This window comes from Anser anser (assembly GCF_964211835.1).
Source record: "Anser anser genome assembly, chromosome: 2".
Taxonomy (NCBI): Eukaryota; Metazoa; Chordata; class Aves; order Anseriformes; family Anatidae; genus Anser; species Anser anser.
The window spans coordinates 138234004-138260707 of NC_139721.1; the positions used below are offsets into that span (position 1 = coordinate 138234004).

At 40.1% G+C, this 26704-nt stretch overlaps 1 protein-coding gene across 5 annotated transcripts in view; it reads right to left on the reverse strand.

Moving 5' to 3' along the window:
- ANKIB1 (ankyrin repeat and IBR domain containing 1) overlaps positions 1 to 26704 on the reverse strand; it is a 95724-nt gene that overhangs the window by 62175 nt on the left and 6845 nt on the right. For all 5 annotated transcript variants that reach the window (XM_083826957.1, XM_083826956.1, XM_083826954.1 and 2 more), the window contains one exon: positions 2863 to 3128. In XM_083826957.1, the coding sequence (XP_083683083.1) occupies positions 2863 to 3050 (188 nt within the window). In that variant the 5' untranslated portion in view covers positions 3051 to 3128. The remainder of the gene's footprint in view (positions 1 to 2862; positions 3129 to 26704) is intronic.

The following is a 26704-nucleotide window of genomic DNA, read 5'->3' on the forward strand; positions in this document are numbered from 1 at the left end:
AAACAAAGTGATCTGTGAGGTAAACATTGTATCGGGCTGCAGACTGAACAAAAGTTACATATTAACTGAATGCCTTACTATTTTCCATCTTTCTAACATTTCTAATATATCAGAGCTTTCTGTGATACTCATGAGAAATTATCACAGATACAGTCTGAGTATTTTAATACATTCTTGCTGAATCTTGGAAAGAGAAAAGAAATTGGTGGCAAATTTTCAAAGTTATATCAATATGTGTGAGGCTAGAGTTTGATTATACACTAAATACAGTTTCTGGACTGTAAAAGCTGGATGAAAAGCACAACAGCTGGATGACTCAGATTGCTGACCTGGTGTAAAACAACTACGTGGTTCAAAATGGTTGAGAAATTTTTGTCTGCGTAAGTTTCTGCCTGGAGAGTTCATAATGGATTATATAAGGTTTGATCAGATCAGGAGTTTTGCTTCATGACCCTTTAACATCTTCTCCAGTTTCTTTGTCTTCTCCTCCGAGATGACTATACCAGGTTGTCCTCAGCTCCCTTTCATTGCAAACTCAGTGCCCGTGCTTTCACCGAGTCTTTGGGCAGTCGCCAATAGCCATACAACAGGGATTTTGTCCCTTTGTTTTAGTACTGGGCAACAGACCTGTCAGGTTATTGCTGAACATCCCAGAACATCTCTCTTAATATATTGTGTTATTCAAAAGGTGTACTGACAACTGCATCGCGTTACTCTATTTTGAGAAATTTTCATCTAATGAATGTGGAGATGTTTGTTCATATCTACCTACAATAATACAAATATCAGCCTATGAAGAAAAACTGAATGGTATGGTACACAAAATACTGTCTAGAGTTTGAACTACAAGTCACTGTCACTACGGGTTCACAAATATTTAAAACATTCCATAAAGAAATATATATACAACATTACAGTATTATGGGCATCCCATAATTGCAAATCTCTGTCAAAACACATACAGACTAAAGTTTAATTATTTTTAGATACTGTACCTCACCTGTAAATCAAAGCATTCATTTCAATATTCAATTTATTTAATCTCTACCATATCCAGGACTTTCTGTATCAAAGGGAGGAGGCTTAACTGGGAATCACTTGTGGCCTTTCTACTATCAACTTTGCAAACAGGTACAGTATAAGTATGATATTTATTCACCCTTACTATTTCTTTCAGATAAAAGGGTAAAATTGTTCTCTAGTACGCATCACTAATGGGTTTTGAACAAAGCCATTACAAAGACAGATGAAAAGTGTTAAAAAAAAAAATCAACAAATTACTCAGCAAAAGTGACAATTCCAAAAGTCCAGGTTTTCATTAGCAGATTCTAGCAAATACGGTTACTTTCACCATTTACTAGCAAAAAACGTTTTGCAAATCACGGTCACAAACTACAAAAAGGAATGATTCTTTTGATTATTTGTTTGTAACATGCACAAAATAAAACTGCATTGTCCTGTGAGACTTAAATTCTAAAGGTCCCATGTAGCTAGTAGTAAATGTCATTTCTAAATTACTAATTATTTTTAAGGCAAAGCAGTTATTCTAGATCTCATCATAACGGCGAAATATGAATTAACTAATGGACTGCTCAGCAGACAGTAATTATGACTCCATTTCTTTCCGTTTATGCAAACAATTTCATGTTTCCTTTCAAAGAGATTGTATTTTCTTAAACTGAGAGAAACAACCTGTAAATTGCAGAGAAAAAAAATCACAGAAAATGTAAATAAAATCTGAATGCTATTTTAAATTAGGTTTATCTAAAAAAAATGGGGGAAAAGGAACATTTTGGCATGTTAGGAAATAAAAAAATGATTCAGTGGTGAAACAAAAACATCAGTTAAACGGGGGAGAAGAGAAAAACATAGCAAAAAATCAAGGCAGATGAGAAGTTATAAAGTATAACAAATTATTAGATGAATCTAAAACACTGAGGAAAAAAATATGGTGTCAGGCCTGGTTAGTAGCTAGTCGAGTTCCTCAGCATATGAGAGACAACACAAACTTGAATACCACAGGCCCAGTAGTAGATATAAACACAGAAATAAAAAGAATATTGACAGTAGTACAGTTCAGTATATATTTATATTCTATTTCCTAATATAAATAAGAGGCTATTTATGAAATTCTCTCTAACTCATTACCTACTGAAGAAGAGGTTTAGCAATGTCTACTTGGAATTAGATTCATGAAACACTAGACCGGAACAGCTTGTACCTGTGATCTCTGGACATGGATAAGATGCCTAACTCTTTGATGTTAATCTTTAATTGATCTTAGAGCACTGGCAAAAATACAGAAGAATGGAAGTAGCTAACATTACGGATTGCTGTATGTGTGAACTGCAGCAGTAATAAATTTATTCATTATCGTGATATTCATGTTTGCTACTATTATCCAAAATGGAAGAATAAAAGCTGCCTGTTTATTCTTTAACACAAGAATAAACATCTTGTCCCATCTGGAAGTCTATCCAATCAGTACGGTATCAATTAGGTATGATACAAACAGATCATTTTAAAACAGGAAAACACATCAAGAATGGTGGAATAGTCATTATTTTTAAAAAAAACAACCAACAACCGTGGTGTTCAGGAAGCAAACTAAAACTGTCCAAGATTAATGAAGAAGGAACAAATACACCAAAAATAAAATTAACACCTGTTATAGCAGCCTGGGATTATAGACTAACTTGCATGTTTTCTATTACTATTTGAAAATGTTACAAATTCTGTCTGCAACACACATACATATGTACATATATATACACACACATAAGATATTTATAACTCGGCTAAATCTCTTGTATTTCTTAGATCAGTTATTAATACAAAAATAAAACACTGAATTATACTCACCCCAGGATACGGTTCATTCCATGCCTAGCAGCATAATGTAGTGGAGTATTGTGCTGGTAAGTTTCTCCATAAGAAGTATTTGGGTCAAGAGTTTCTTTTAGTTGAGGGTTGCTCTCATATATTTGGCAGGCCAGATTTTCATCTCCGTTTATAAGAGCTTTGCGGAATTTGGTAGTTGTATTTCCCATGTTGCTATTCTAGCTATCAATGGCACTTTTTCCTTTCCCCTTCATCCACTTGCGAGGTTCTGTAACATGCTTCACAGCCTAAAAAGACAAGCAGTATTTCAGTTATTCTGTAAAGCACCCTTTGCTAGATGAATTCACCTGAAACTACAGCACTGTAAGCGTGCACATGAAGATTACTTAGGGCCTGTAAATTCTGCTCGTTAATTGATGAAGTCCTTATAGATAGACATACACGAATTCCCAATTCTTCATGGATTATTTCCCTGTTAAATATTTTAACTACATAGACTCTTGAAACATACAGAAAATAAAAAGATGGTCAATATCCATCTGTATTAGCAGACAAGGATGAATTTCCATGAAAGAGAAGTCAATTAGAGATTAGAACAGATTTCAAATCATAGCAGAAACAAAGTCAAATCCTTAAACAAGGAGGTAAAATTCTTCAAAAGTATGCACGAAATCAGACCTGAGTTAACTGTTACTTAAAGAACATCAAGTAAAAATGTGCTTAAAGTACCTACGCACATGTTGGTGGGTGTAAGCAGCAGGTTTTTGCGCCAGCAAGACCGGTACACACAAGCACAGGATTTATTATCATAAAATCATTATGGCCCCATCTTAACAGTACTGCTAAGCAGATTCTTAAAAATGTTAACCCTGTTTGAAAAATGACGCTTACAGACCAACAGTGGATGGGTCCATACAACGCCAGGCATTATAATGGCACCAGCCAACAGCACCTTACAAGAACTTCAGAGAACTGCCAGCTGCCCTGTTCCCCTGCCTCTCACCTTTATCTGATGTAGGGGACCAGCAGGTAGTTATAGGAAGCCTGGGCAGCCAGAGCATCCCAGCTCAGCTCAGCTCATGAGATGGGACAGCAGAGGCTCACCAGGTCGTGCAGTCTGAAAGAGCACACTGTGTTTTGTGTCAGAGGGACAGAGGGGGGACTCAGCACCAGGCTGCAGCTGGTAGCACAGTGAACCTTCCAGGAGGTCTCTTTTGTGCAGAGTCACCCCATGCACGCTGCTCCATGCCAGATCCTTCCCCCCCACAACACGCCCTCTGGGATCCAAATATGCCAGGCACAGCAGGTTAGGAAACTGAAATTGATTGTGTTTGGTACCTACAATCAGGCAGGGCAGGAGCCTCTATGTGCCCAGTACCTTACGTTCTGCTGGTTGGGACCATCTCAGACTTCCCTATTTGCTCTCCAGCACAGTTACTGGTGCCCAGACCACCTTGTAGACATAACAAGCAGAGGAATGCAAGGAGTCTGCTGTTGCAGAAAGTCTCAGAGAATCAGGATGTATATATCATCCACATGAAAAAGATTTGGGGAAACTCTGGGGAACAGCTGCAATGCACTTTTGTTCCCACAGAGCAATCCTTTCATGAGCTGCTTCGGCTTACTGTGAACCTGCAAGTCACATTAATTGCAAGAGTAACAACGTGCAGGACTGAGCATGCTTGCACACTGTTACTTTTCATCCCAGTCTTCCTACAGCTTTGCTCAGGCCCCATTCTGCATGGGATGCTGCTGGCTGGACCCTGCGCCATCCCTTCTCTGCAGCCCCACTCACAGGTCATTTGGTGAAGAGGAGGGAAAACTTTTCATCCTGGTATCACCAGTGCACGTCCCTCAGTTTGAGCCACTCTAGAAGGAGCACAGTGCCCTTGGCGGCCTCCACTTTCATCCCCTTTTCCTTCAAAACTGTGGCGAAGCAATCCTTTTTTTGGAGTTATGTCCTACTGCTTGATGCCACTGTGGGACGAGAGATCTGCTAAGCCAGCTAACTCAGCACGCTGAGCGCAGCGCCTCTGTCCTCCCCTGCCAGAGCCAAGCAACTGCGTTAATCAGCTGCACGCTTCTCGTAATAACAGAGAAGTAGGTACCCCAAAAGCAGATGCACACCCTGTTATAAACACAAACCAAAGCCCAGATTCTTGAATTCTGCAGCATTTTGTGTCTTTTTGTTGTCCCTGTATTTTAAGATATAAGCATGCCCCGATACTATGTTCATACTCTTTAAGAAGGCTCCTGCATGTTCACATTACCACATCACAGCCTTCAGCGCTTTAGATTAATGTGCTTCCAGACATACCAATAGCTGCATTAGTGTAAATATTCAATAGCTGTAGGCTTTAATGAAATAGTGTGCAAAACCATGAAAACATCTTTACCCTTTTCAATAAACCAGCAGTTCATATTTCTCTCTACATAAAACAAAATAAATAATGTCTAATACCTTCAGCAGCTGGGATCTCAAAAATAACTTGAAAGAATGACTTTCAGTCAAGCAGTCAAGTTTGTTAATAAGAAAAGTTTACGCTATTATATTATCCATTAATCCCCTATCCACCACCAATAGCTCTTGAGGCCATAAACAAAATGAGACAAGAACAAATGCCTGAAAGATATCACATTACTCAAATCTTCATGAAAATCAATAATGCAGATCCCACTAGTGCCCTCAATGACCAAAAAAGCACAAAAACTTCTCCCATCGTCTGAAATTAGAAGGTAAGAGCATCAGTTGCTGCGCACTTATTTCTGGCAATTAGCACATGGCCAGCTTGCGTCAGCTGCAGCACACCTCCTGCCCCACACATTAAACAAACCTGGCGATGGCTGAGAGGGGGTGCTAGGAGCCTAAGGAGATCAGATGGTGCCCTCGGGGAACCTGAGAAGAAGATGGGGCAGGGTGATTCTGCTGAGAAGCTGAAGCAGAATTCTGTGTATTTAGGCAGAGGTCTGTGAGTGCATGGGAGAACTGAGGGTCTGTGGAGGGTGGCTCTAGAGAAATTAAGAGCTCAAGTTAGTGCAGTGCAGAACCTGTAAATTTCATTAGTTCCACTGCACGCTGAATGACCTATTTATTTTTTGATAGAGTATGGATATATTAGATGGTAGCACAGTGTTCAGGAATGAATAATAAAAGAAGTAAGTGCATTGCCCAAAATATTATGTACATTACCATAACATCTGGGAGTTTTAGGAACATGCAGCATGTACTGCAAAACAGTGACATCTGCTTCCCTAAAAAAAAACCCTACATACAGCCTATGTGCACAATAAAGGGCTATACACTATACAGACATGATACAGCAAGGTGAATGAAGAAAAACAGTAAAATACTGCTCTACATAACACTCTCCAAATCTTTAGATTCTCAGAGTCAAAGGAAAGGGAGAATTTTAAGTAGGATTATAAAGCAGAGCAACGATGTGGCTTTGAACAGACGCAAGTGCAACTTCTTCTATAAGTAAGAATCAGCATAGAGGTATTGAAAATTTAGCAAATGGCTAATTAACTATAATCATCACGTTATCAAAAGAAAATGAAGGATGATAGAATGGGGATAGTCCAGGAAAGCACTTCAGGTGAAGGCAAACAGCTTGTATTTGATGTGATAGCAAGAAACCAATCTCTGGAAGAAAGCAAGGAGAGAAGTGACGGGGTCAAAACTAATCTAGGAAACAATTTCCTATTTAAAATACAGGATGCTATAAATTGTGCTAACGCCTTTCACCTTCACACAGCATCCATAAGGCGATTCATCTTTCTCACTCTTAGCCTATTATGCCTCAGTAATTCGGTGGGTCACACTGCAGTTTTCTTTTCTGGATTAGCCATTGCCCGTGCCAGGAGAAATGCAGAAAGACGGGTGAAGCTGCCTCTGCACATTGCCCTAACAGCGGGCTCCCAGCACCTTGGGAAGTCCAGAAGAAACCAAGACCCGACAGCTGCTGCCTCCCTCAAGCTGCCAGAGCTGCCGAGTGCCCTGCTGTAAAACGTCCGAGGTCTGCCGGTTGTGTCGTCTGACAGGTCTACCAGAGACTAAAGAAGCCTACTTCAGCTGAAGGAGAAAAAGGACAAAATGTGAGCTGTTGCAACAAACTTCTGGATCTGACAATGGCTGAGAGGGGCCCAGGCTGCCTTCTTTGTGTTTTTCTTTTTCTTCTTTTTTTTTTTTTTATATTCCATTAAGGGCTTCCCATCCATTAGGTGCTCTCCGAGGACAGTGAGCTAACAAGGCCGGTGCTGGAACCAGGCAGTGATTCATCAGAGAGGAGACTTGGTTTGCTCTTTCAACCCTCCGTTTCGTGCGTCTGAAGGTGACGGGCATATGACACACACATTTCCTCTTTAAAGAGAAAGAGAAGATGGGCCTGGAAGGTCCAGCCAGGCCACAGCCGCAGGGACTTGGGGGCTCCCACGGGCTGAATACTGGGGTGGCTGACGCTGCCTCAGCAGCTGCCAGGCTGCTATTGCTGGAGTCTGCTGTCAGTGTCACTGTTCTTGCTTTGGTGCTTACATAAACTTTTAGGCTATTTTCTTAATGTGACGTGTTATAAAAACACTGCAGAATAACAAAAAGGACAACAGGAAAATGGCAGTCTTCAAATATTTCATCTGAATAAAACGGGACTCGAAGAGAATTTTACAAGACAAAGACGAGATATTTGTTTGGTAGGCAGACCTATTTGCAAATTTTCAAGTTCTGTGATAACAAAAGGGCTGTATCATAGCCATTATTGTAACCTTGTAATATTTATTACAACAACAAATATCACTACGACCTTTTATACCAAAGAATACAGGAAAAACAGTTAGCAAACACAGCATTTAGTATCCCCCTACTATTTCAGAATTTCAAACATCAACAACCACACTCATTCAAACTTAGCGACTGTCTTTACTACTCTACCATTCCCCAATAAAAGTTCCAGGTTAACCATAAAGCCAAAATCCTGTTTGCACAAACCGCCTTAAAGTCAAAGGAAAGATTCCCATAAACTCCGTCAGGAGCATCACAGTTCTCTGCTTTGGCAATAAGCAGTAAAACTTCTACGGACTTATTAGCAACACCGCTAAAAGCAGCACTTTGATATCACAGCTCTATAAATATTTAACAAAGAGATGGATACTCCCACAGGAGCCTGAAGACGAAGCACAAGATGAAAAAAGAGTGAATACCGAAAGACTTGGGTAGATCAAGGTACAAATGAGATTTTGAGAGCAGTCGCACCAGCTTCCCAATTGCTATTGATTTTTTCATGGGTATCATCATAGATGTGAGTTTGAAGAAGGACGACTGTAATGGCTTAAAAGGATTTTAGAAATAGTCCTCCCTTGAAGTAGTGCCACAGTGCTTGCTAGAAATTTGTAACAAATGGTAAAATATCGTACAAGAGGGACCAGACAACTATTTTTGAAGCCTCCTATTTCTAACACTCATTTTGGAATCATGTATTCAGCACGAGTCTTTCATGAGATGACATACCTCCCTACATTTACATTTGAATTGCTTTAATACTGAAGCAAAATTTCTCGCTGAATGTAGCACTAGCATGTGATCGTACAGCAGCCGTTTCCTATCTTGGGAGATAGGAAAAGGAAAGGGAGACATACTGTACTACACAGTACTGCTCAGTAAATCTAAAGAAAACGTTATATATTTCTTGCACAAAAAAAAATCTTTTATCTATATGATGAGCAAAGATCATCAATAGAACCAATCATCATTTGCAACTGTTACTTTGCAGTGTAACACTTCTTAATTCCAAAAAGTTTGAATACAATTTGTTGATTCAAAAACGAGTATTTCTTACTCAAAAAAAGTATTTTTTCACGTAAACTGTAAGAAAACTATTGTGGAATGAATAGTAAGCCAAGCTGAAAGAAAAAAGACATTACGTAGCCTCTAACAATTATATCTTAACACTATCAAAATGAAGTTTTGATATTGGTATATAATGTGGTTTTTATACCCTTGCAAAGACAACTGCTAACAAATTGCCTACACAAAAAGGAGAAAGAAAAAAGATATCAAAACAACCTTTCTTCCAAAAGTACCTTGCTTTTGTTGAAAATATAAAATATTTTACTGCATTCTAAATGCATCTTCTGTTCTAAGCACAGTTAGCTCAAAAGGTAACTATTTTATTTGCTTTGGATACTGCAGTTAAACAGTTCATTTTTATAAGGTGAGTTTATAAAATATTTACTGCAGAGTCTGTCCTGCATTACAAATCATAATTAATTGCAGAAGGGAATCATGCACAGCTTCATGTTTTAGGAGAAAAGCCTACTAACCTGGTACATTTAGGAATGTTGCGCCATGATGAATTACAATCTTCACTACTGGGATGGACTAACACAAATGAAGCAAGTCAAAAGTTATGTTCCGTAATTCTCAGAATACTAAGTCCTCTCAAACAAGAAAAAGCCCTGTTGATTTCTTCTATTCGTTCCTGGCCCTATCCTCTGTCCATGAAGTAAAGAGAACAGTGCCAAAATACATTCACTTTATCAAGAGGACAGAATTTAAAAAAAAGCACGCAAACATGGATACTTACTTTAGTATAGCTGGCAGATATGTCTATAATTAAGATATAGTAGAAAATGTTAGATTAAAGCTAATTTTTACTAGTTTCTAGTAAAGATGTAAGATTTACCAAACTTGAATTACTAAGCAAAAATTTCTCTTGCTGGACATCTGCTTCTGGAGGAATATTTCTGCACAATTAAGTAACAAGTATGCTAGCAAAGCCTGAGAATCAAGTTATGGAAAAGGGATAGTTTTTTGAATCTTTTTAAGCTAATACAACTTACTTTCTTGTTGTTGTGGTGGTGTTTTTTTTTAATTGCTTTTGTTTGTTTTGTTATTCTTGTCATTTTTTAAATTGAAATAAGATATATTCTAAGGTTTGTGCCAAAAGATCTGAAGTCATCACCATGAAATAATGAAAGCATCTCATCCACTTTAAGCCTTCTGAACGGAGCTTGACATTGTCAAATTCAGTGTTATGTTTTACATGTCCAAGTATAGACCAAAAAATGAAACTAAAATACCAATGTAGAGAATTATACACAAATATAGCATTGGTTAGCCTTAGTAGAAAAATAACCAATATACATTCTTTTTGTTTCAAACACTAAGGTTGAAAAGTGGCATTAATGTTGAGAATTTACTTGGATAAAATATAGTGCAGGGTTGTGGAGGAATTATTTCCTCATTATATGTTTGTAGGATAGAGAGTCTAGCAACCCATGTTACAATCGTCTGCTGGCTAACGTGCCCACAACTAGAAGGCTTAAAGCTATTGCTAAACTCAGTAATTTGAGACTTTGGCTCACTGACTCAGGCACAAAGACTTTGATCCAGGTGGAGGATTTCCTTTCTTACACACTTCTTTTGCCTGCCTCCAACTCCAGTTTGCAGAGAAAACAGACTTTTAAGCATGGCTCTGGTTTCCTCTGCCTTGATACACTGACAGTGATGCCATAGGGACAGATGCAGCAGACTAGAAGCAGTTATCAGTTCATGATAAAAAAATAAAAATAAAAACGACAATCTAGTGGCATAACTTAAAACGTGCAGCTGTTTCTATATAACCTTTTCTTTTCTTTTCTTTTCTTTTTTAAGGGAGCAGCAATTCGGTATAATGGAACAAAAGACTTAACCATTCTATAGCTGTGCACTGAAGTACGCAATAGTCTAACGTGCAATTGCAGATTATTTCATATTCATTTCAGGGCACTATGTCTTTAGAAAGTTATTTAAAAAACAACAATAAAATCTGCAAAGTTCTCTGAAGTCCAGATAAAATTTTGGAGTTGTTCCCAGTGCAACATTCTGTCAAGGCCTTAATAATCTGATTTAATTTGCTGTAGCTTTAGTTACTGATACAAGAGATATGTTCTCCTTTATGGCCTTTTCAGGCTCCAGTCATAAAACACAGCAGAACTCTTTTCAGGGTAGCTTTCCACTCCTCAGATTAAACAGACTAACCAAACCTTAAATAATATAAAATACCTGCTTCTCACATAATACTGACACTACTGCCCTAAGACCTCCTCTATCTGCGTCAGAAGGTGAAGAAGCATAGCAAGAAAGGCTTGACTTCTTTTTTTTAAGAGTAAGACAAGCTGCATGCAGACGTGCTTGATAGCTGTGGCATTGTAATCTCGAGCACACTTTAGTATAAAAAACTCACTACAGACTGCCCAACCTACTAAAATATCTGAAAACACGTCTGCCACAGCACGTAAGATACTGTTAGCTGAATAAATGTCTACAGAAGTGACTTCTCTGCCACAGGTCAGTGCAGGTAACACCAGTTTCGCATCAAGCACTGGACCCAAGCACTAGATGCCAAAGTGAACAAATATCACCCAGCCTCCTGTGTAAAGAAGCACAGGCAGCCGTGACTCACCCAACAGTCAGCATCGGTGATAAACTGAAGAATAAGAACCGGAGACTGGCAGCTTCCTTTAGCAGTGCCATTTCTTTCACATTGGCAGCACGAGAACCCCATCCTGTGTAATGCTTTGCTGCTGCATTTCTCCTTAATCACATACGCTGTGGCTGCTGCGCCAGCTGGGATTTGCAAAAAGGACTCAAATACATTTTATTTAACTGTAAGGTAAGCAATGACCCAGCTCGGTTCAGTTAGAGATGAATGTCTGTCACCTCCAACAGACAAAAAGTACAGGGTAAAACGGCCGCTGAGAGTGACAAGGTAAAGGTTTACAGGGGAATGGACGGGTGGAACGGACACGGTGGCATTGTCAGCAGCAAAAATCCCAAAGAAACGCGTGGATTCCTATCAGGCTGACCTGCTTAGAAAAACTGAGGATAAAGAAAACCAGTTCTGGGCAATTGTGCCAGGAAAAGGAGCAGGAACGAAGACAGCAACACAAAATTGGCTATAGAAAAACCTACAGGGAACTTGATTAACCAGCCTAAATGGGGTGCAATGTGCCTTGACCCTGCCTTGACGGAGTTCAGGATGTATTTTTCAACTATGCTTGCTCAGCTTAACACAATTTAAAAGCCTTGTTAAGATTCAGGTGAACAGGTTTGAAACTGCACTGTAACCTAAAGAGAACCCTCTGGAGAGCCTTTGTTATAAACCGCCCAGCTAAAAGCTTTAATGTTAACACAGTTTTCAGTCGCATTAAACTGATACAATTGAAATCCAAACTTTTTGGCATAAAATGTCCAGGCATATCTACGGAGAGCAAAAATAAAGAGCCTGGCTACACAGGGCTGCTCAGGATCAGAATCATCCACAGCAAAATCTGAAAAAAGTCTCATACATTGAAAAACCTTAACATGTTCCTGAAGCACAAACCTCTCAGTTCGATGAAGCTTTCTCATAGTTAAGAGCATCAGCTGGGAGGGTCGTGCTGCAGCTGTACCTCGTAAACAGGCAACAGGCCTGGATGGTGGATCTCAAAAAGTAAGAAGTTAGTATATGAGGTAAGTCAACTGCAATCAGGCTGTACATAGTTGGCATTGTTCCACTACTTTCTAAAAACACACAGTTGCATTTTGCAGGAATAATAAATATCTGAAGTCAGTGCATTTCAACCCCAAAATTACTGCTTTTATGAACAGCGATAAATCACTTTATTAAAGTAAAAAGTTAAAAAGGTGAGCAAACAAGTAAAACTAGATTTTCAACGTAGAGACTCCCAAAATACCATCCTGTATCTTAAGTTGTTCGAGTAAAGCAATAAGCACAGAATCCTACCGCTGACTCCGGACTCGTAACTTAGATCCAGCATTTGGTCTGTAGGCTGCTGATAGTCAGCAGCTCACAAGTTTTGAATAACCTAACCAACCCTTACCTTAGTTTGTCTATTCTTACAGCCCCAGTAACTGAAAGCACTGAAAAGAATATCATGCAGCATTTCAAGGAATATGCAAGGCATGAAAAGTTCCCTGTTGTCACATAAGTAACATGACAGAGTGACAGAGCACATCTCTACTTGGTGCGTTATGATTATTTCATAAAGATCTACAGGTTGAAACTTTTTAAAACACACTCTGCATTAAGGAAATATCTCTTCCTATGCTATTCAAGTGGGCGGTGAGGAAAGCATGTTAAGCTGTTGGAGGAAGATGACAAACAACATTCACAAAATTACTGGACTAGAAACAAACGTGCACACACTTTTATTGTTTCCTGGAAGCATTCTTACATGCTGGCTTTGTTCTCTATAAAGCTAAGAGACAATGTGACCTCGCTGATCTCCCAAAGATATCGTGATTTTTTTCAGATGAATGAACAAATCAATTTCCTTTTAACAAAGAGGTAATTTAACTGGTCAGCACTCCTTCAAAGCAACACATTCATTTAAGGTCTAAACACAGAGTCCGGGAGATCATTGTGTGTCTAAAATGAGACAGACTCCCACAGCAAAACACAGTTTCTATACAATATTTCAGAAGTGTTTTACGACATTTCTGAGATGCAACTTTAGGAACTATTTAACTGTTTTGAGTCTAAGAAGCACACATCCTGTTTGCCAAGGCTGCGAGATCCCAGGATCTCACAAGAGCATCACTGCCACGAACTCGTCACTCAGGTAACCACAGAGACAAGAACCATCACCTGCACCTTACGCATGCCCCCAAATTAGCAGACTTGCAACTGCTGCAGTTCTGATAAAATATTTAATATACCCACGGGCAAAATTCTGACTCTGGCAAGGAAATGGCAAAAGACGTATTGGATCTAATCTAACATTAATTTACACTATTCTGTGATTAAACACGTATTTTTAACTTTTGCCAGAAAGCCTATGCTGAAATATTGGGCTGTTTATTCCACTGCATACAAATTGTTTGAACATTTATATAAAGGCTACGGATAACAAATGTAATTATGGCACGTCACTTACAGTTTATATTTATGAAGATTATTCTTGACTCGAGTATGATTGCAATGAAACACAACGTTGTTGCACGACAAAGATTTTTGGTTTCAAGATTAATATTGAACCAAAGAAAACAGTGAGAAAGAGAATAAAGTTATTTTCAAAAAAAAAAAAAGACAACCCTGAGTTTGAATCAGCTCTGCTGTTAACAAAATCAACATACCTAGTGACTGGCCTAGACACTGATGCAATACTAACGACTGCTGTTCTTAGTAGAATACTCTAGTGACTTTCACAGTGTAAGGCAAGGAGTGGAGGAAAGAGAAATACAAGTTGCCAGAGTCCCTCATTGTGCAAAATCATTGTGCATTTGTCACCAAAACTGCATGAAATGGATTGGAGTTACAGTGACTTAATGCTACAAAGATTTTCAAGAACCAGTCTAAAAAATGTATTTTGTTTTAGCCAAGTCATAAAATCTGTACGACTTTACTTGAAAAGATCTGCAGCTATTTACTTGGAGCTTCCAAATGAAGTAACTGTACAGACAGCGGGATGATAAAAAAGCTAACTGTGTTTGGTGGTTAGGAGAACTTTCTCTGTGACTGCTTCCCAGAGTCACACCAAAGCTAGGCAGAGAGGACAGGAGCAGCTCTGCCATTTCTCCTGTGCTCTCGCTAGCACCCAAAGAAAGGGGTGGGAAAAGAGGCAGGAGTAACAAGCCTGGCTGGATTGCCAGGAGGAAGAAAAATGAAGGAAATGAGGGAAAATAGTCTGCAGACTTGGAGGGTGGAAAGAAAAACAGAAAGGAGAAAGGACGCTAGGACATCTTTATCATCCATGGACCACTGCAATGGATGCTAAGTGAGGCAAAACAAATAGGTGTTCATTTAAACTGATGGACATAGGGGCACACAAGAGTAGGTGAATTATGGTTGTTCTGTAAAAACATTCCTTATTCTGGCATTTTTCATTTCTAAGAAATGACTGAGACCACGTAAGTCTCTTGAAATGATTTCTACTTTGTTGAAACTTTCTCAAGCAGTATGTGCCTACGCGACTTGCCAATAGAGTACTGCAGCCAGGACAATGAGGTTTCCTTCAGGAACAAAAAGAGAGCACGGAAGGAACTCAAGCTGACAGTAATCCTGCTGTAACCCTACTCAGTATTGTCGTGAGGGTTTTTGCTTATTTATCCTTTATAATTCAGCCAGAGCATGATTCTCAGTCATCTTTTTGAACACAACAAGTCAAAAAAGCGTCATCTAATTGTGAACTGTACTCTTGTATCTGCATCTGTTGTGTAAATGTACTCAATAACTACACACACTTTACATCTTTTGTAAGTTGTCCAAACTCAAACAGAGCATACTCTTACCATTATTCAGTTTTTCTGAAGCATACTGTTGTTTTTATGCCTCTGAAATGATTTAGAGCCATAGAAACTGCAGGACACTGTCTAAACAACTGAACGGAGTTGCCTCTTTCCACAGTTTATGACATTTGCGTTGTCCAGAACACTGAAGCACCATCACTTATTCACAGACTTCAAGCTTCTTCCAGTGAATTATTTTTCATAATTTCATTGCCAGAATATACATCCCAAACCCAGTGACGCAGAGAAGTGAGCTTTGCCCTTCGAATTAGCAAACTAGTTGCTCAAACTACTCTCCTTGAAGCATAAACAAACCATTAATATTATTACTTCTCTTGACAACTAAGCTTAAGAAAAATGCATGTTACACTGTGCTTTAAAATTAGTATTTATTTTAAATATTTGAGCCATAAGCAAAAAAAAACCCAGATGTTCTATGGCAGAAATAAAATTATTTTAATTTCACTTTCTCTATATTCTTCTCGTAGCCAAGATTGCCGAAGCTTGGATTGTTGGACGTTGAGTTTTCCTCTCCTTCCTTCCTGGCACACACTTTAGCTCACATGCACAGAGAACCTTAGTGAATGCAGACCCCACTCTTTTCTTAGCATTCTTTTAAAAGTCCTGATAGATTTGTCCTACAAAACTGTGTTACAGTCTTCCTTAAACAGCAAAACTTTGACATAGAACCTGTTTTTTTTAATTCTAAACCACAACATTCAAGTTACCAGATCCTTACATCTTGTTCCTACTGGAACATTTCACTACTGCATCCACTGTTTCAATTTCTTATTGCTCCTGAAAACAAAAACCTCTCTGTTTGTGCAGAAATGTGTCATAACAATAAAAGAGCATCTGTGCACCCATAAATCCAACTGCATTTATACTGATTAATGCTAACTGGTTTGCAGTAGGTTTTCATCTTAAATTATTGCAATAGAAAGTAGATACTGTAGAAAGGCAGGAAAGGTTTTGTTTTATTGGTTTAGCACGCCGGCAACATCATACCATGCTTCACTAAGCAGCCTATATAATCAAATTGTTCTTCCTTCAGCCAAAGTCTTTTAAAAAAATCACTTCCTCCCCAGTGCAGTAATTTAACAGCAACTTCCATGAGTTTGGATTAAAGGACATCAAGGCATCTCTTTAGACACCATCCTACAGTTGCTGTAAAAGCCAAGAGAAGGCAGAAGGCAGGCACGAAGGCTGCTCAAAGGTACCCAGGGCAGCGTGAAGATACAATCTTGACCAAATGTAATGATCTGAAAAAGTATCAAATCAATTGAATGTTTGACCAAGGTAAAAGGCTACACAGCACAGCAACAGATAAGATGCACAGCAACAATTTCTGGAAGAAAACTACTGCCCATGAATTACATGAAAGAATCCAAGATTTTTCACAGAAGAAAGAACCAGCTCTCAGATACTGATAAACGAAGGCTCCTTGAGTACAGAAAGGTCTCCTGTCACTGTGCTTGCCAAGATCAAGATTTACGTACCGAGAAAGGATCAGGATGGTGCTGATCTTCCAGTGGAATCCCAGATATCTTCTCCAGGGGGATTCTCTGGATCTAACACCAGAATGAGTTAAAAAGATGCTGCAGACCTGCAGGAATTGTGTTCCTCAGTTTCAGGTACTTTCTTCTAAATACTAAATTGAAACCATTTTCCTGGATCAACATCTCAGATGTTGATACAACTCAGTATCTTCCTGACAGCACTCAGTCCTACATGTCACAGAAGAAGTTGTAAAAAGCTTAATTAGCTTTTTTTGTTAGCAATCTGCTAAGAGAAGAAATGTCTTTAGTCCAACAATTAAGAGATGGACCATGTCCTGAAATGAGGATTCTTCATCATACAGATTTACTCATGAATGTTCTTATTGTCTGCATCACAATGTCCAATGCTGCAGAAATTATAATAGATTCTTGGAGCCAATGTGTTCTTGAGATAATGAGTTCAATTGATATTCAATGTGGAAACCTGATTACCTGATTTTTACAGCCAACTAAGAAATTAAAAACTTTAACGAGCTTTTTGTAGCTACATTACTAAGTTTAAAAAATATATGATTTACAAAATTATTTTTTTAATGGCGTGTCTAATAAAAGATTTGAAGGTACTATAACAGAAATTAAAAATTACTGTAGGTCTGACAAAGACTGGTAAGAGTCCTTTGCAGTTTTGGAACTTGTTTCACACTGTTTGAAAAAAAATCCTCAAAAATAAAAGCAAACTTTGCTAAGGAATAAATATCCAGAATTCTAAATAGAAGAAAAACTAGTTTATTCCTACCTTAAAATAATCCTATCTCTAACAGCAATACTATTTCAAGACATTAGCTTAAAGCAAGCTGATTTTATTTATGAATACTATTAATGACAACTAGACTAATCCTTCAATTCCAACAATCTCATTTATTTTCTACTGCTTAGATGTCAACATTTTATTGACCAACACATTTTATTGCATGGCTTTCATGAAACAGCATTATGTTTGCATTGCAGCAAAATTTCTATTGGTTTTCCATATGAATATTCTTCAAAAATATGAAACCAAACAGAAGATGTATAACATTAGTTAAGAGTTTTCCGTTACCAACGTATGCGTTTTTCTTTCCAAATATTAAAAACATAGTTGTAATAATGGCTGTACCGGATCAGACACTTCTCATCTAGTATCTTGTCCCAGAAAGTTGCCAGCAGAATACACTACCGAAAAGTATAAAAACTGGGCAAGCATGAACTGGTATTTTTTTTCTGCAATACTCTCCCAGTCTTCTGCAATTTAGCACTTGATGAATGCATAAGCCAGATGTGCTGTGTCTATATTAATAAGCTGCAGTGCATTTTTCTTCCATTAATTTGTTGAAAAAGTCCCTGAAACCATGGAAATTTTTACCAGTCACAGCATCCTGAAATTTCACAGCTTAACCATTCATTGTGAAGAAACGTCTTTCTGTTTTTAACCTGACACTTGTTAAATTTCATCTTCACTGTCTACAAGAACTGAGAGGTAGACAGCAAAAAAATCTTCCCGTACTTACTCTCTCCACTTGTGATTTTAGAGCTTACTATTACATTGCCTGCTACAAGTGATCGACCTGTCATATCAACCTTTTTAGAGGTTACTCTTACAGATCGATTAATCCAATTCTTATGGAATGGATTCCGTGTGACTTTTACGGTCTTTTCTGCTGTTTCTGATCTTTTCTCAATGCAACTAAAATGTTTTTGAGTTAGGAGACCAGAAGCTGTATACAACATGCAAAACACATGGACTTACACAGTGGTGGCATGATCTGTACTCTTTCAGCATGTGATTTCCTTTTTGGGCTGGTACTAAGCACTGAGCTGATTTTCCTCAGAGATATTTATTACAACTTCAAGATCTGGTTCTTGAGTGGTAATCTTTAAGATAACCACTTTGTATATAAATTTAGATTTTTTTTTCCAGCCGTGTGAATCTTTCACATTTGCCTATACTGAATTTCACGTACTAAATTTTTACTATTCCGACTAATGAGATTATTTTACGGTTGTCATTGTTTGTAGCATTGTCTAGAGAATAGAGTCTTACCACTTCCCATCTTTTCCAGATCACTTATCCGTACATTAAACAGCATACCACTGATCTATTTGGGACTCTGTCAATAACCTTCAGCCACTGTGAAGACTGCCTATTTATTCCTATCTTTTAACCAGCTACTTCTCCATGGAAAGGACCCTCCTTCTTTCATAGAATCACAGAACAGTTTGGGTTGGAAGGGACCTTACAGACCACCCAGTCTCCAACCCCCTGCCATGGGCAGGGACACCTCCCACTAGAGGCGGGTTGCTCCAAGCCCCATCCAGCCTTGCCTGGAACACTTCCCCACAGCTATTTGAATTCTTTAAGACTTTTAAGCAAGGAACCATGTCAAATGTCTTTTGGAAATCCAACTGGCGAATAACAACCACATTGTTAACTTTTTCAAAGGATTTTGCGAAGTTTGTGGGACCTGACTTTCCTTTACGATGATTGCCGGCTGTTCCTCAGGATGTCGTACTTGTCCATGTGTCTGCTAATTTGGTCAACTATCACATCATTTCTACTAATACCCCAGGTACAGATGTCAGGCTTACACATCTGCTGCTCCGCGCCTGCCTTGGAATCTTTTAAAATTGCCATCACTTTAACTAACCTCCAGTAATCCAGCACTGAGGTAGCTTTTAGGAGAGAGTTTAAATGTGACAAAATGTAGTTTTTTGCACAATTTTAATTACATCAAGTATACCAAAGAAAACCATATTCATACTGAGAAAAATAACCCGAAACGGAGTCTACACAGCTTTTCCACAAGAGCTAAGACAGATTGACAGTTCTGAGATCAGACCTACAAAATTAGACCCTAGCTCTTATCATCACATAAGTACATCGCACTTTGGCAAACGACACATTATGAAGAGAGGGTGTCTACGCCAATCTCCTTTTACCTTGCTTGATTCAGCCAGAACACAGGAAATCTGTAAAGCCTATCTTTGAGGCTTATTTCTTAAGATGAAAGAGTGGCAGTCTGTCTTTTAACAATGTTGAATTTCTTTAGACTTCCCTCCCCACCTGCTCATGAAAGACTTATCTCATTGAGAGATGCTGAATTATCAAGGAAATATTGTAGCCAGACGTACGACAAACAATGCAAACTGCTAAGAGAGGAAATTTAGCAGACTGTGTTTGTTGTAAAGCAGGTGTATGAAGAAGGATATCAGACAGTAACAAGATGTCCCAGGAGTCCTCAGAGAGGAAGCTACCTACTGGGGAACAACCAGGAATACAGTAATGTCCCACACCGGCAGAGGAAGCTGACAGATACAAGGCGGTACAGTATTACTGAGGAAAATCTTACTCTGGGAAGGTGGTATAAGCCACCTCAACGCCCTTCTACATACACCATATCTCCTACATACAGTGACCACAGAGCACTAAGCAATGGATTTCAGATACTCTCACTGGGGCACCAGATGAAAGAGGAAAGCACAAGCTGCCTAGCGTGTTTTTTCTCCTCCTCTCATGTTTATGGTATCACATACTCAGGCCTTGCTTCTCCTTACTACTCTACTCCACAGCAACAACAAATACAAGGAAACTTGCCAAAAAACTGCCCCTCTCTCCAGAACTTCCTGCTCTCCTGTTGCCTGTAAACCTCGCCACTCCTCTTACCACCCTTCTCCACATCTTGTTTGCTGGGGAAGAACAAGGAGGCACCTCCTCATCGGGCCAAAGCAAATCTGAAATATTTTACTGGAGGCTTCCCAATACAGAGGAGAATATTCCTCTCTGCAGAAACAGATTTAAGCATTCAACAGTAATTATACAGCCTAATATACCAGCCAGGAAATACTTTACTTTTTATCCTTTAAACCAGAACACTACAATCTAAAAAGGGAATCATTATAAAAAGATTTAGATTGTAATGTGACTGTTATGCTGAATCCCCATATAAGTAGATCACCTGAGGTAACAGATGTAAGCCTGTTTGGGATCAGATTGCTAACGGTCATACAGTACTCAGTACTGCCTTTTTTTTGTCCCCAGCACTAGCCTTTGGCTTGCTACCCTGTAGCCAAGATCATCACATGCTCACCCACTAATTTGTCTTTGTGGACTGCCTCTTTTTGCAGCCAGGTGCTGTGCCAGGAAGCACATATTCTGAAAAGCAGCATTCACTGGATTCATATACCCTTTGCTTCTAATACTGCTTGCCCTCGAGCCCATCTATTATCAGAATATACTATGTGGAGTTAACACAGCGCAGGCTCTGTTCATTACTGACTCTGCTGGTTGCACATCTCCTCCACGCGCTTCCCAGGGCTGCGAGGAATGGACGATCGACCATGCAGGCACAGCTAGCTTGACGGTGGATTTGTACTTCTGGTCAGCGGAAGTGACTTCTAGGACCTCCAGGTCACTTATTTGCTGCTACGTTCAACACAGAGGTCCCGCAGCAGAGAAAGATCCAGGTCACCCTCCTGATCTGGGAGGTGTCAGTGATACTGCGCAGGAGGTTCCTCGCCAAGGCTATTTCTGAACGCCGCTCACCGAGAAAGTCACAGAGGACATCTGCACGTGGGTTCCCCCAACGTGCTGGTGCTGCGGGCAGGACAGACGTCCCATGCTGCCACCCTCACAGCCAGGCACAGCCTCATGCAAGGGAAGCCCTCGATGTCTGCCAAACGTGGCTGCAGAGCAGACCCCACAGCCAAAGGAGGCGCGCGGCCTCCCCTCCGAGCTACCTGAGGCGATGCGACCGGGCCTGCTCCTGCGAGAGAGCAGCTTCCCAACATCAGTCACGTCACCCTGCCGCCCTTTTGGCTTGACCAGCCTATTCGTCTTCCTCTAAAGGCTGGCAAAGCTGTCCTTAAGCAACCTGATCTGGTGCTAGGAAAAATTCAGTTATCGATCCAGCATTTGCTAGGTTCAGGTAGAACTGGTATTTGGCTGTGTGAAAGTGAGACAGAAACGCACTGCGGTAAGGCTCAAGAATGTAGAGCTTGTTAGAAGAAGAATCCTACTGCCAGTTTTATTCCCCACATCTGTGGGAGCAAAAGCAAGCAGGGGGAGATGAGGCGTTGGCCAAGGGGAACCAGCTGTGCTAGCTTCAGCAGCTCTTAGAGTTGTGATGCTCAGGAATCCCTCGGTGATTACTGTAAGAAAAACCTGCTACAGTGCTAAAGTAACACACAGACTTATTTAAGAATGGTTCTCCCTGCTCCTGAGGTAAAAGGGACCACACGAGACAAAAAAAAAAAATCAAATAAAATCATATTTCTTTTCCCCTACACTTCGTGTTCCTGTCTTGGGTAGTTCTTCTCTCCCCCGTCCAATTCCCTGTTACAGCTGCCCAGATCGATGTACGACCTCTCCCAGGCTTCCCTGAAAGCTTCAGAAATTATAAAGTCATTTTTATTGTCATTATGAAGCCTGCATTTAGCAAGCTGGAAATCTGCCTCCATTATCTTTTTATGATGCTAATGTCGCTTGAGAAACTTAGACTGTAGTTTCTAAAGTGGTTTTAATTGACACCAGAGCTGATCTTGCCCTTTCTGTTTCTGGTCCAGCCTTTCTATTCACCCATATTCCCACACTTTCCCTAGTTTTGTACTGGCATGTGCCTTTGGAACCGCACAGAGAAGCAGAACAGTAACTCAGAGCAGTTCTCTGGTTTTGATTTTCTTCCTAGATGCTGATGGCCCAAAGGGCCAGACCACGGCAGCAGTTATAGGGCGGCAGGGTTACTTATACCAGTGCGCACTGCAAAAAAATGGAGTGCTTTCAAAACAGTGTTGATTCAAACTGAAGCGCGGACAGAAGCAGAAACACCAGTGGAGTGCGAACTGTGCAAAACCAACAGTAGGTCTGTGTGCTGGAGGCAAGGCAGGAGTACAACAGCCCCGCTGTAGCGATCAAAGCAAATTTTCAGGAAATTTCTCTCGCAGCCCAGCATTATTTTATCAGCTGTGAGACCCAGACAGCGGCAGTGCCTTCAGAAGGGACGGCGTGTGGAGCACGAACTGAAGGATGTGGCTGTTGGAGTGGGAAACTGCAGACAGGGAGCAGGCATCACGGCACCAGAGGCAGCACTTGCTGCTGTGCCCAAGCTTGGCAGCAGCCACACTGAGCCAGGAACAAAGCATTATTGGGGTACAGGCTCCCACAGAACCACTGACACAGCAGCCACTCCAGACCTTTCCAATACCTCAGCAGAACTGGTACCTGCCTCTGGGGCCAGCTGTAATCTCACTGTGCAAAACAAGGGATGACGGTCAATAGCAGCAGCAGATGCTGTTCCATTGCCTGGCCCTAGGCAAGCGAAACCTAGGTGGAAATACAACTAAAATAAGCGTCCAACAGGCAGGGAAGGCATGCAGCTAAGCATGCGCTTACCAGAGGGCAAACACATCCAAGTCAGAAAGCAGGAATGGGGCAAGAAGGCCCTGGGGAGAAGTGTTTGCTGCAGCTGCCAGAGGCCCAGCAGGGGCCCAGTAGGGCTCTGGTGAGAACAAGCTCTACCGACCTGGCTGAACAAACACAACCTTAAAGAGAGAGAAGAAAAGAAAGTCTAACATAGCCCCTGTCCACTTGCGTTAGGAATGGGTAATGTTTAACACCAGACAGCAATCCCTTCTGTCCCTCGCATACTGCATACACTGTCAGACCATATTTTGTTAGAGATTTACAACATGCTTGGGCACAACCCATGGATATGATTTTCAAATGCTGGTGGAGGTGCAGAAACAAAGGTATCTATCAATAGGGTCTACATATTTACTAGAGGATTTTAGTCTTAAGGTCTTCTGAAAATTCCAAACACAAATAGCTTTAAAAATCCAGCCTAGTGTCACCCTAGATGCAACACCCTGCATAGCAAGAAGCATGTTCCAGTTGTGTTAAACTGCTCTCTAGAAGATTCAGAAGGGGGAAAATAGCAATAGACAAGAAGTGAAAGAAGTAGAACACCATTTGTATTATAGTAAAAGCAAATGGGTCCTCTGAAACAAAAAGCCTAACAGCTTGAGGAACAGCCACGATGAACAATATCCGGTAACAAAAATACCCATCTGTAAAGAGGTGAAATAGTTAAAAAAAAGAAAAAAAGACTGCCTTTTCACATGGTGGTTTGTATGAAAACTTCTTTAATACTGGGTAGTCTACAGCCTGTTGGAGGATGCGTTGCGTTGCAGCAGAACGGAGTGAGGCTTCAATTTTAAGAATGCAACATATTTTAATACAAAGAGAAACAATTCTTCATTAGAGGTATCCTTGGCTGCAGGGAATCAGGGCCACACCACTTCCTGTGTGCCCCTAGTTACAGATGCTTGGATACGATGTTTGGCTGCTGGGTGAGCAGTTTGCAAAGGACAGGAGGAATCAAACAACTCCAGTAAGCAGACAGGCAGTCCTGGGGAAAGTAAAGCATACAACAGCTAAAGCAAGGCGTGATTTGGGGTAGGCTTTCTGTCTTCAGGAATGCGACAAGATTTATTTTCACAGTAAGCCATGGGTAATGTGGAATATTTTTTTGTCCAAAGTTCATACTGAGGTTTTAAAGTTTCAGAAAGAAGCTTTTTCCCAACTCCATTTAGCACTGATCCAGTCTGCTTTTATCTGAACGTCATTATTACTCTGAAGAAGCTAAAAGACATCCAGAAAATAGTGTCTTGTTTTCTTAGAAACCATGTAATTCATACAGAAGTTACAACCAGGAAATCCATGATTTGGGGATTCTGAATTTCCTCCCTAACAAAGATAAATTATTTTGATACTCATGAATAGCTGCTACAATTGGGATCCTATGTATATCTGCAAAAAAATAAAGGACATGGTTGTTAGTAACTCTTTAAGGCTACCCTAACACCACAAGCTGCAAAACTGAAGTGAACGCAATACACTTTTAAGGCTTGTGACTAATTTAAGGAGAACCTTTACTCATTCTCTTCCTAGAGACCCATATGACTAGGTAAACCAGAACTGGTGGGTGGGGGGAGTTAACCAGTCACCTCCTTAAAGATTCATTTTAAAAACTCGTTTTCCTTACTGATTCCTCACTCATACATAGAATAGACATACATACAGAAAAGTCAATGTGATTTCTGAATTGAGCTCAGCTAAACTGAACTTAAAGGGTATTCCTACGAAACAAAGGCCAAATCAGCAGGCACTACATAGTGCCTTTACAATAAAATTATGTGGCAGTTTTACTCAGGTTTAGTTTACATTTTAATAACATGCAGGGTAACAGAGTCCAAAACTTTCATGTTATCTTCTTTTATTTAAACATCACAACAAATAATTCTAGATTAGAACATGCTGTCTAACTCCCATTCCAGCCAAATGAATTTAACTTTCTATTCTGTTATTAAGCAAATGGGTATAAACCTCAGGCTGCTTTGCTTATGAGAGGGCATATTTCATTAGTGACATGTGATATCCAAAGCTATAAACTAATAACTTCAAACCTTTGACTATACAGAATTCAGGTTTCCTTAAAGGACACATTTTGAACTTTATAGTCAAATTTACTTGAGTTAATCATATTGTTCTCTCCTACAAAGCTCCACAGCCCTCTGGGTCACGCATGTCAGCTGGGCTAGGACCAGTTGCAAGCAGAGAAAACAGTCGGTTGTGCAACCACACCATCTGATACGAGCAGGCACTTATATTAATTGGTGCCAGTGGGCAGTCAGAACACCAGAGCCAATAACCCATGCTACCTTGCACAACAGCATGCGCCAGAAGCTATATCTTTTTATACAGGAATGCACAGAAATCCATAAGACAGTCAACAACGTGTATATATACATGCACTGTTTGCAGTAGATGCCTCAAAACTATGAGCGACACCTTCAGAAAACTGACTATATTCCCCTTAGCCTTCTCTGAGCACCGAAGACAGCCAGCTCTCCCCGCTTCTCTTTTACATTATGTGCTCCTGTTGCCTAATCACGTCGGTCGTCTTCCTATGGACCTGCTCTCCTATACTGTGGAGCCCCAAAGCAGACACTGTTTCGGATGCAGTCACACTAACGCCAAGCAGACAGAAATAATCTCTTCACTCAGCTCCCAACTTCGTTCTCCCCAAGTAAAGGCACTCTGCTGACTCATGCTCAACTTGGTGTCCACCAGGAAAGCAACGTTATTTGCTTCAAAGTTGCTTCCCAGCCATAGGTTCCCAGCTTCTGCTATTTCACAGGGTTATTCTGTTTTAATTTTCAGACTCTGTTGAACTTCACGAGGCTTTTGCCCGGCCATTTCCTCACCTGCCCCGCAGCACACGCAACTCTGTGTCACCCAGCAGCCTGCTGAGGGTGCGTTCCATCGCATCATCCAGGCCATTAACAACGATTACAAATGCAAAACTGTACTATTTCATCTGACAAATACTAATTATTCTGTCCTGAACAAGGTAAAGGACTTCCAAGTAGTTACATTTTAACTAATGAACAGGTTGGTAACTATGAGATTACAAAGAACTCCAATTCACTAACCACCAAACAAAGCCTCTTTCATTGTCCACAGCTTGGTTTTGTTGTTGTTTTTGTTTTAAAACATACAGTTCGCTTGGGATTTTTTGCTTTTTAAACATACAGTTTGCACTTCGTGGCTCACTGAAATGGCTCCGATTGCAGATATCCTCTCCAACATCCTTCTAAACTAAGTACCTAAAGTATCTGTGACAATGACTTTCCAGAAGTCAGGGAAAAGGCCCTAAATTGAGAGCCACCGTACAGTTGTACTGCAACGGGTAATGCCTCAGCGCACATGCCTCCATGCACAAGCTTTTACAGAACCAAGTAACTCCAGTTCGTTCACAAAGGACGCTTTATCTTAGAGCTGTATACAACTTACAGTGCTGCACAGACCTGCACTGCTTGATAATTCTGTAGTGTATAATTCTGGTAATTCTGTAGTGTAACTACTTCTGGAGAATAGAGGTGCCTTCCTTTCTGAAGGACCACACGTTCTGCTGTCACTAGACCTGCTATATAACTCTCTCAAGAGCTGAGCTTTAAAACATCAAAACTCTCACCTTACGGTTAGAGATAATGGTTCCATCAGTCCGTA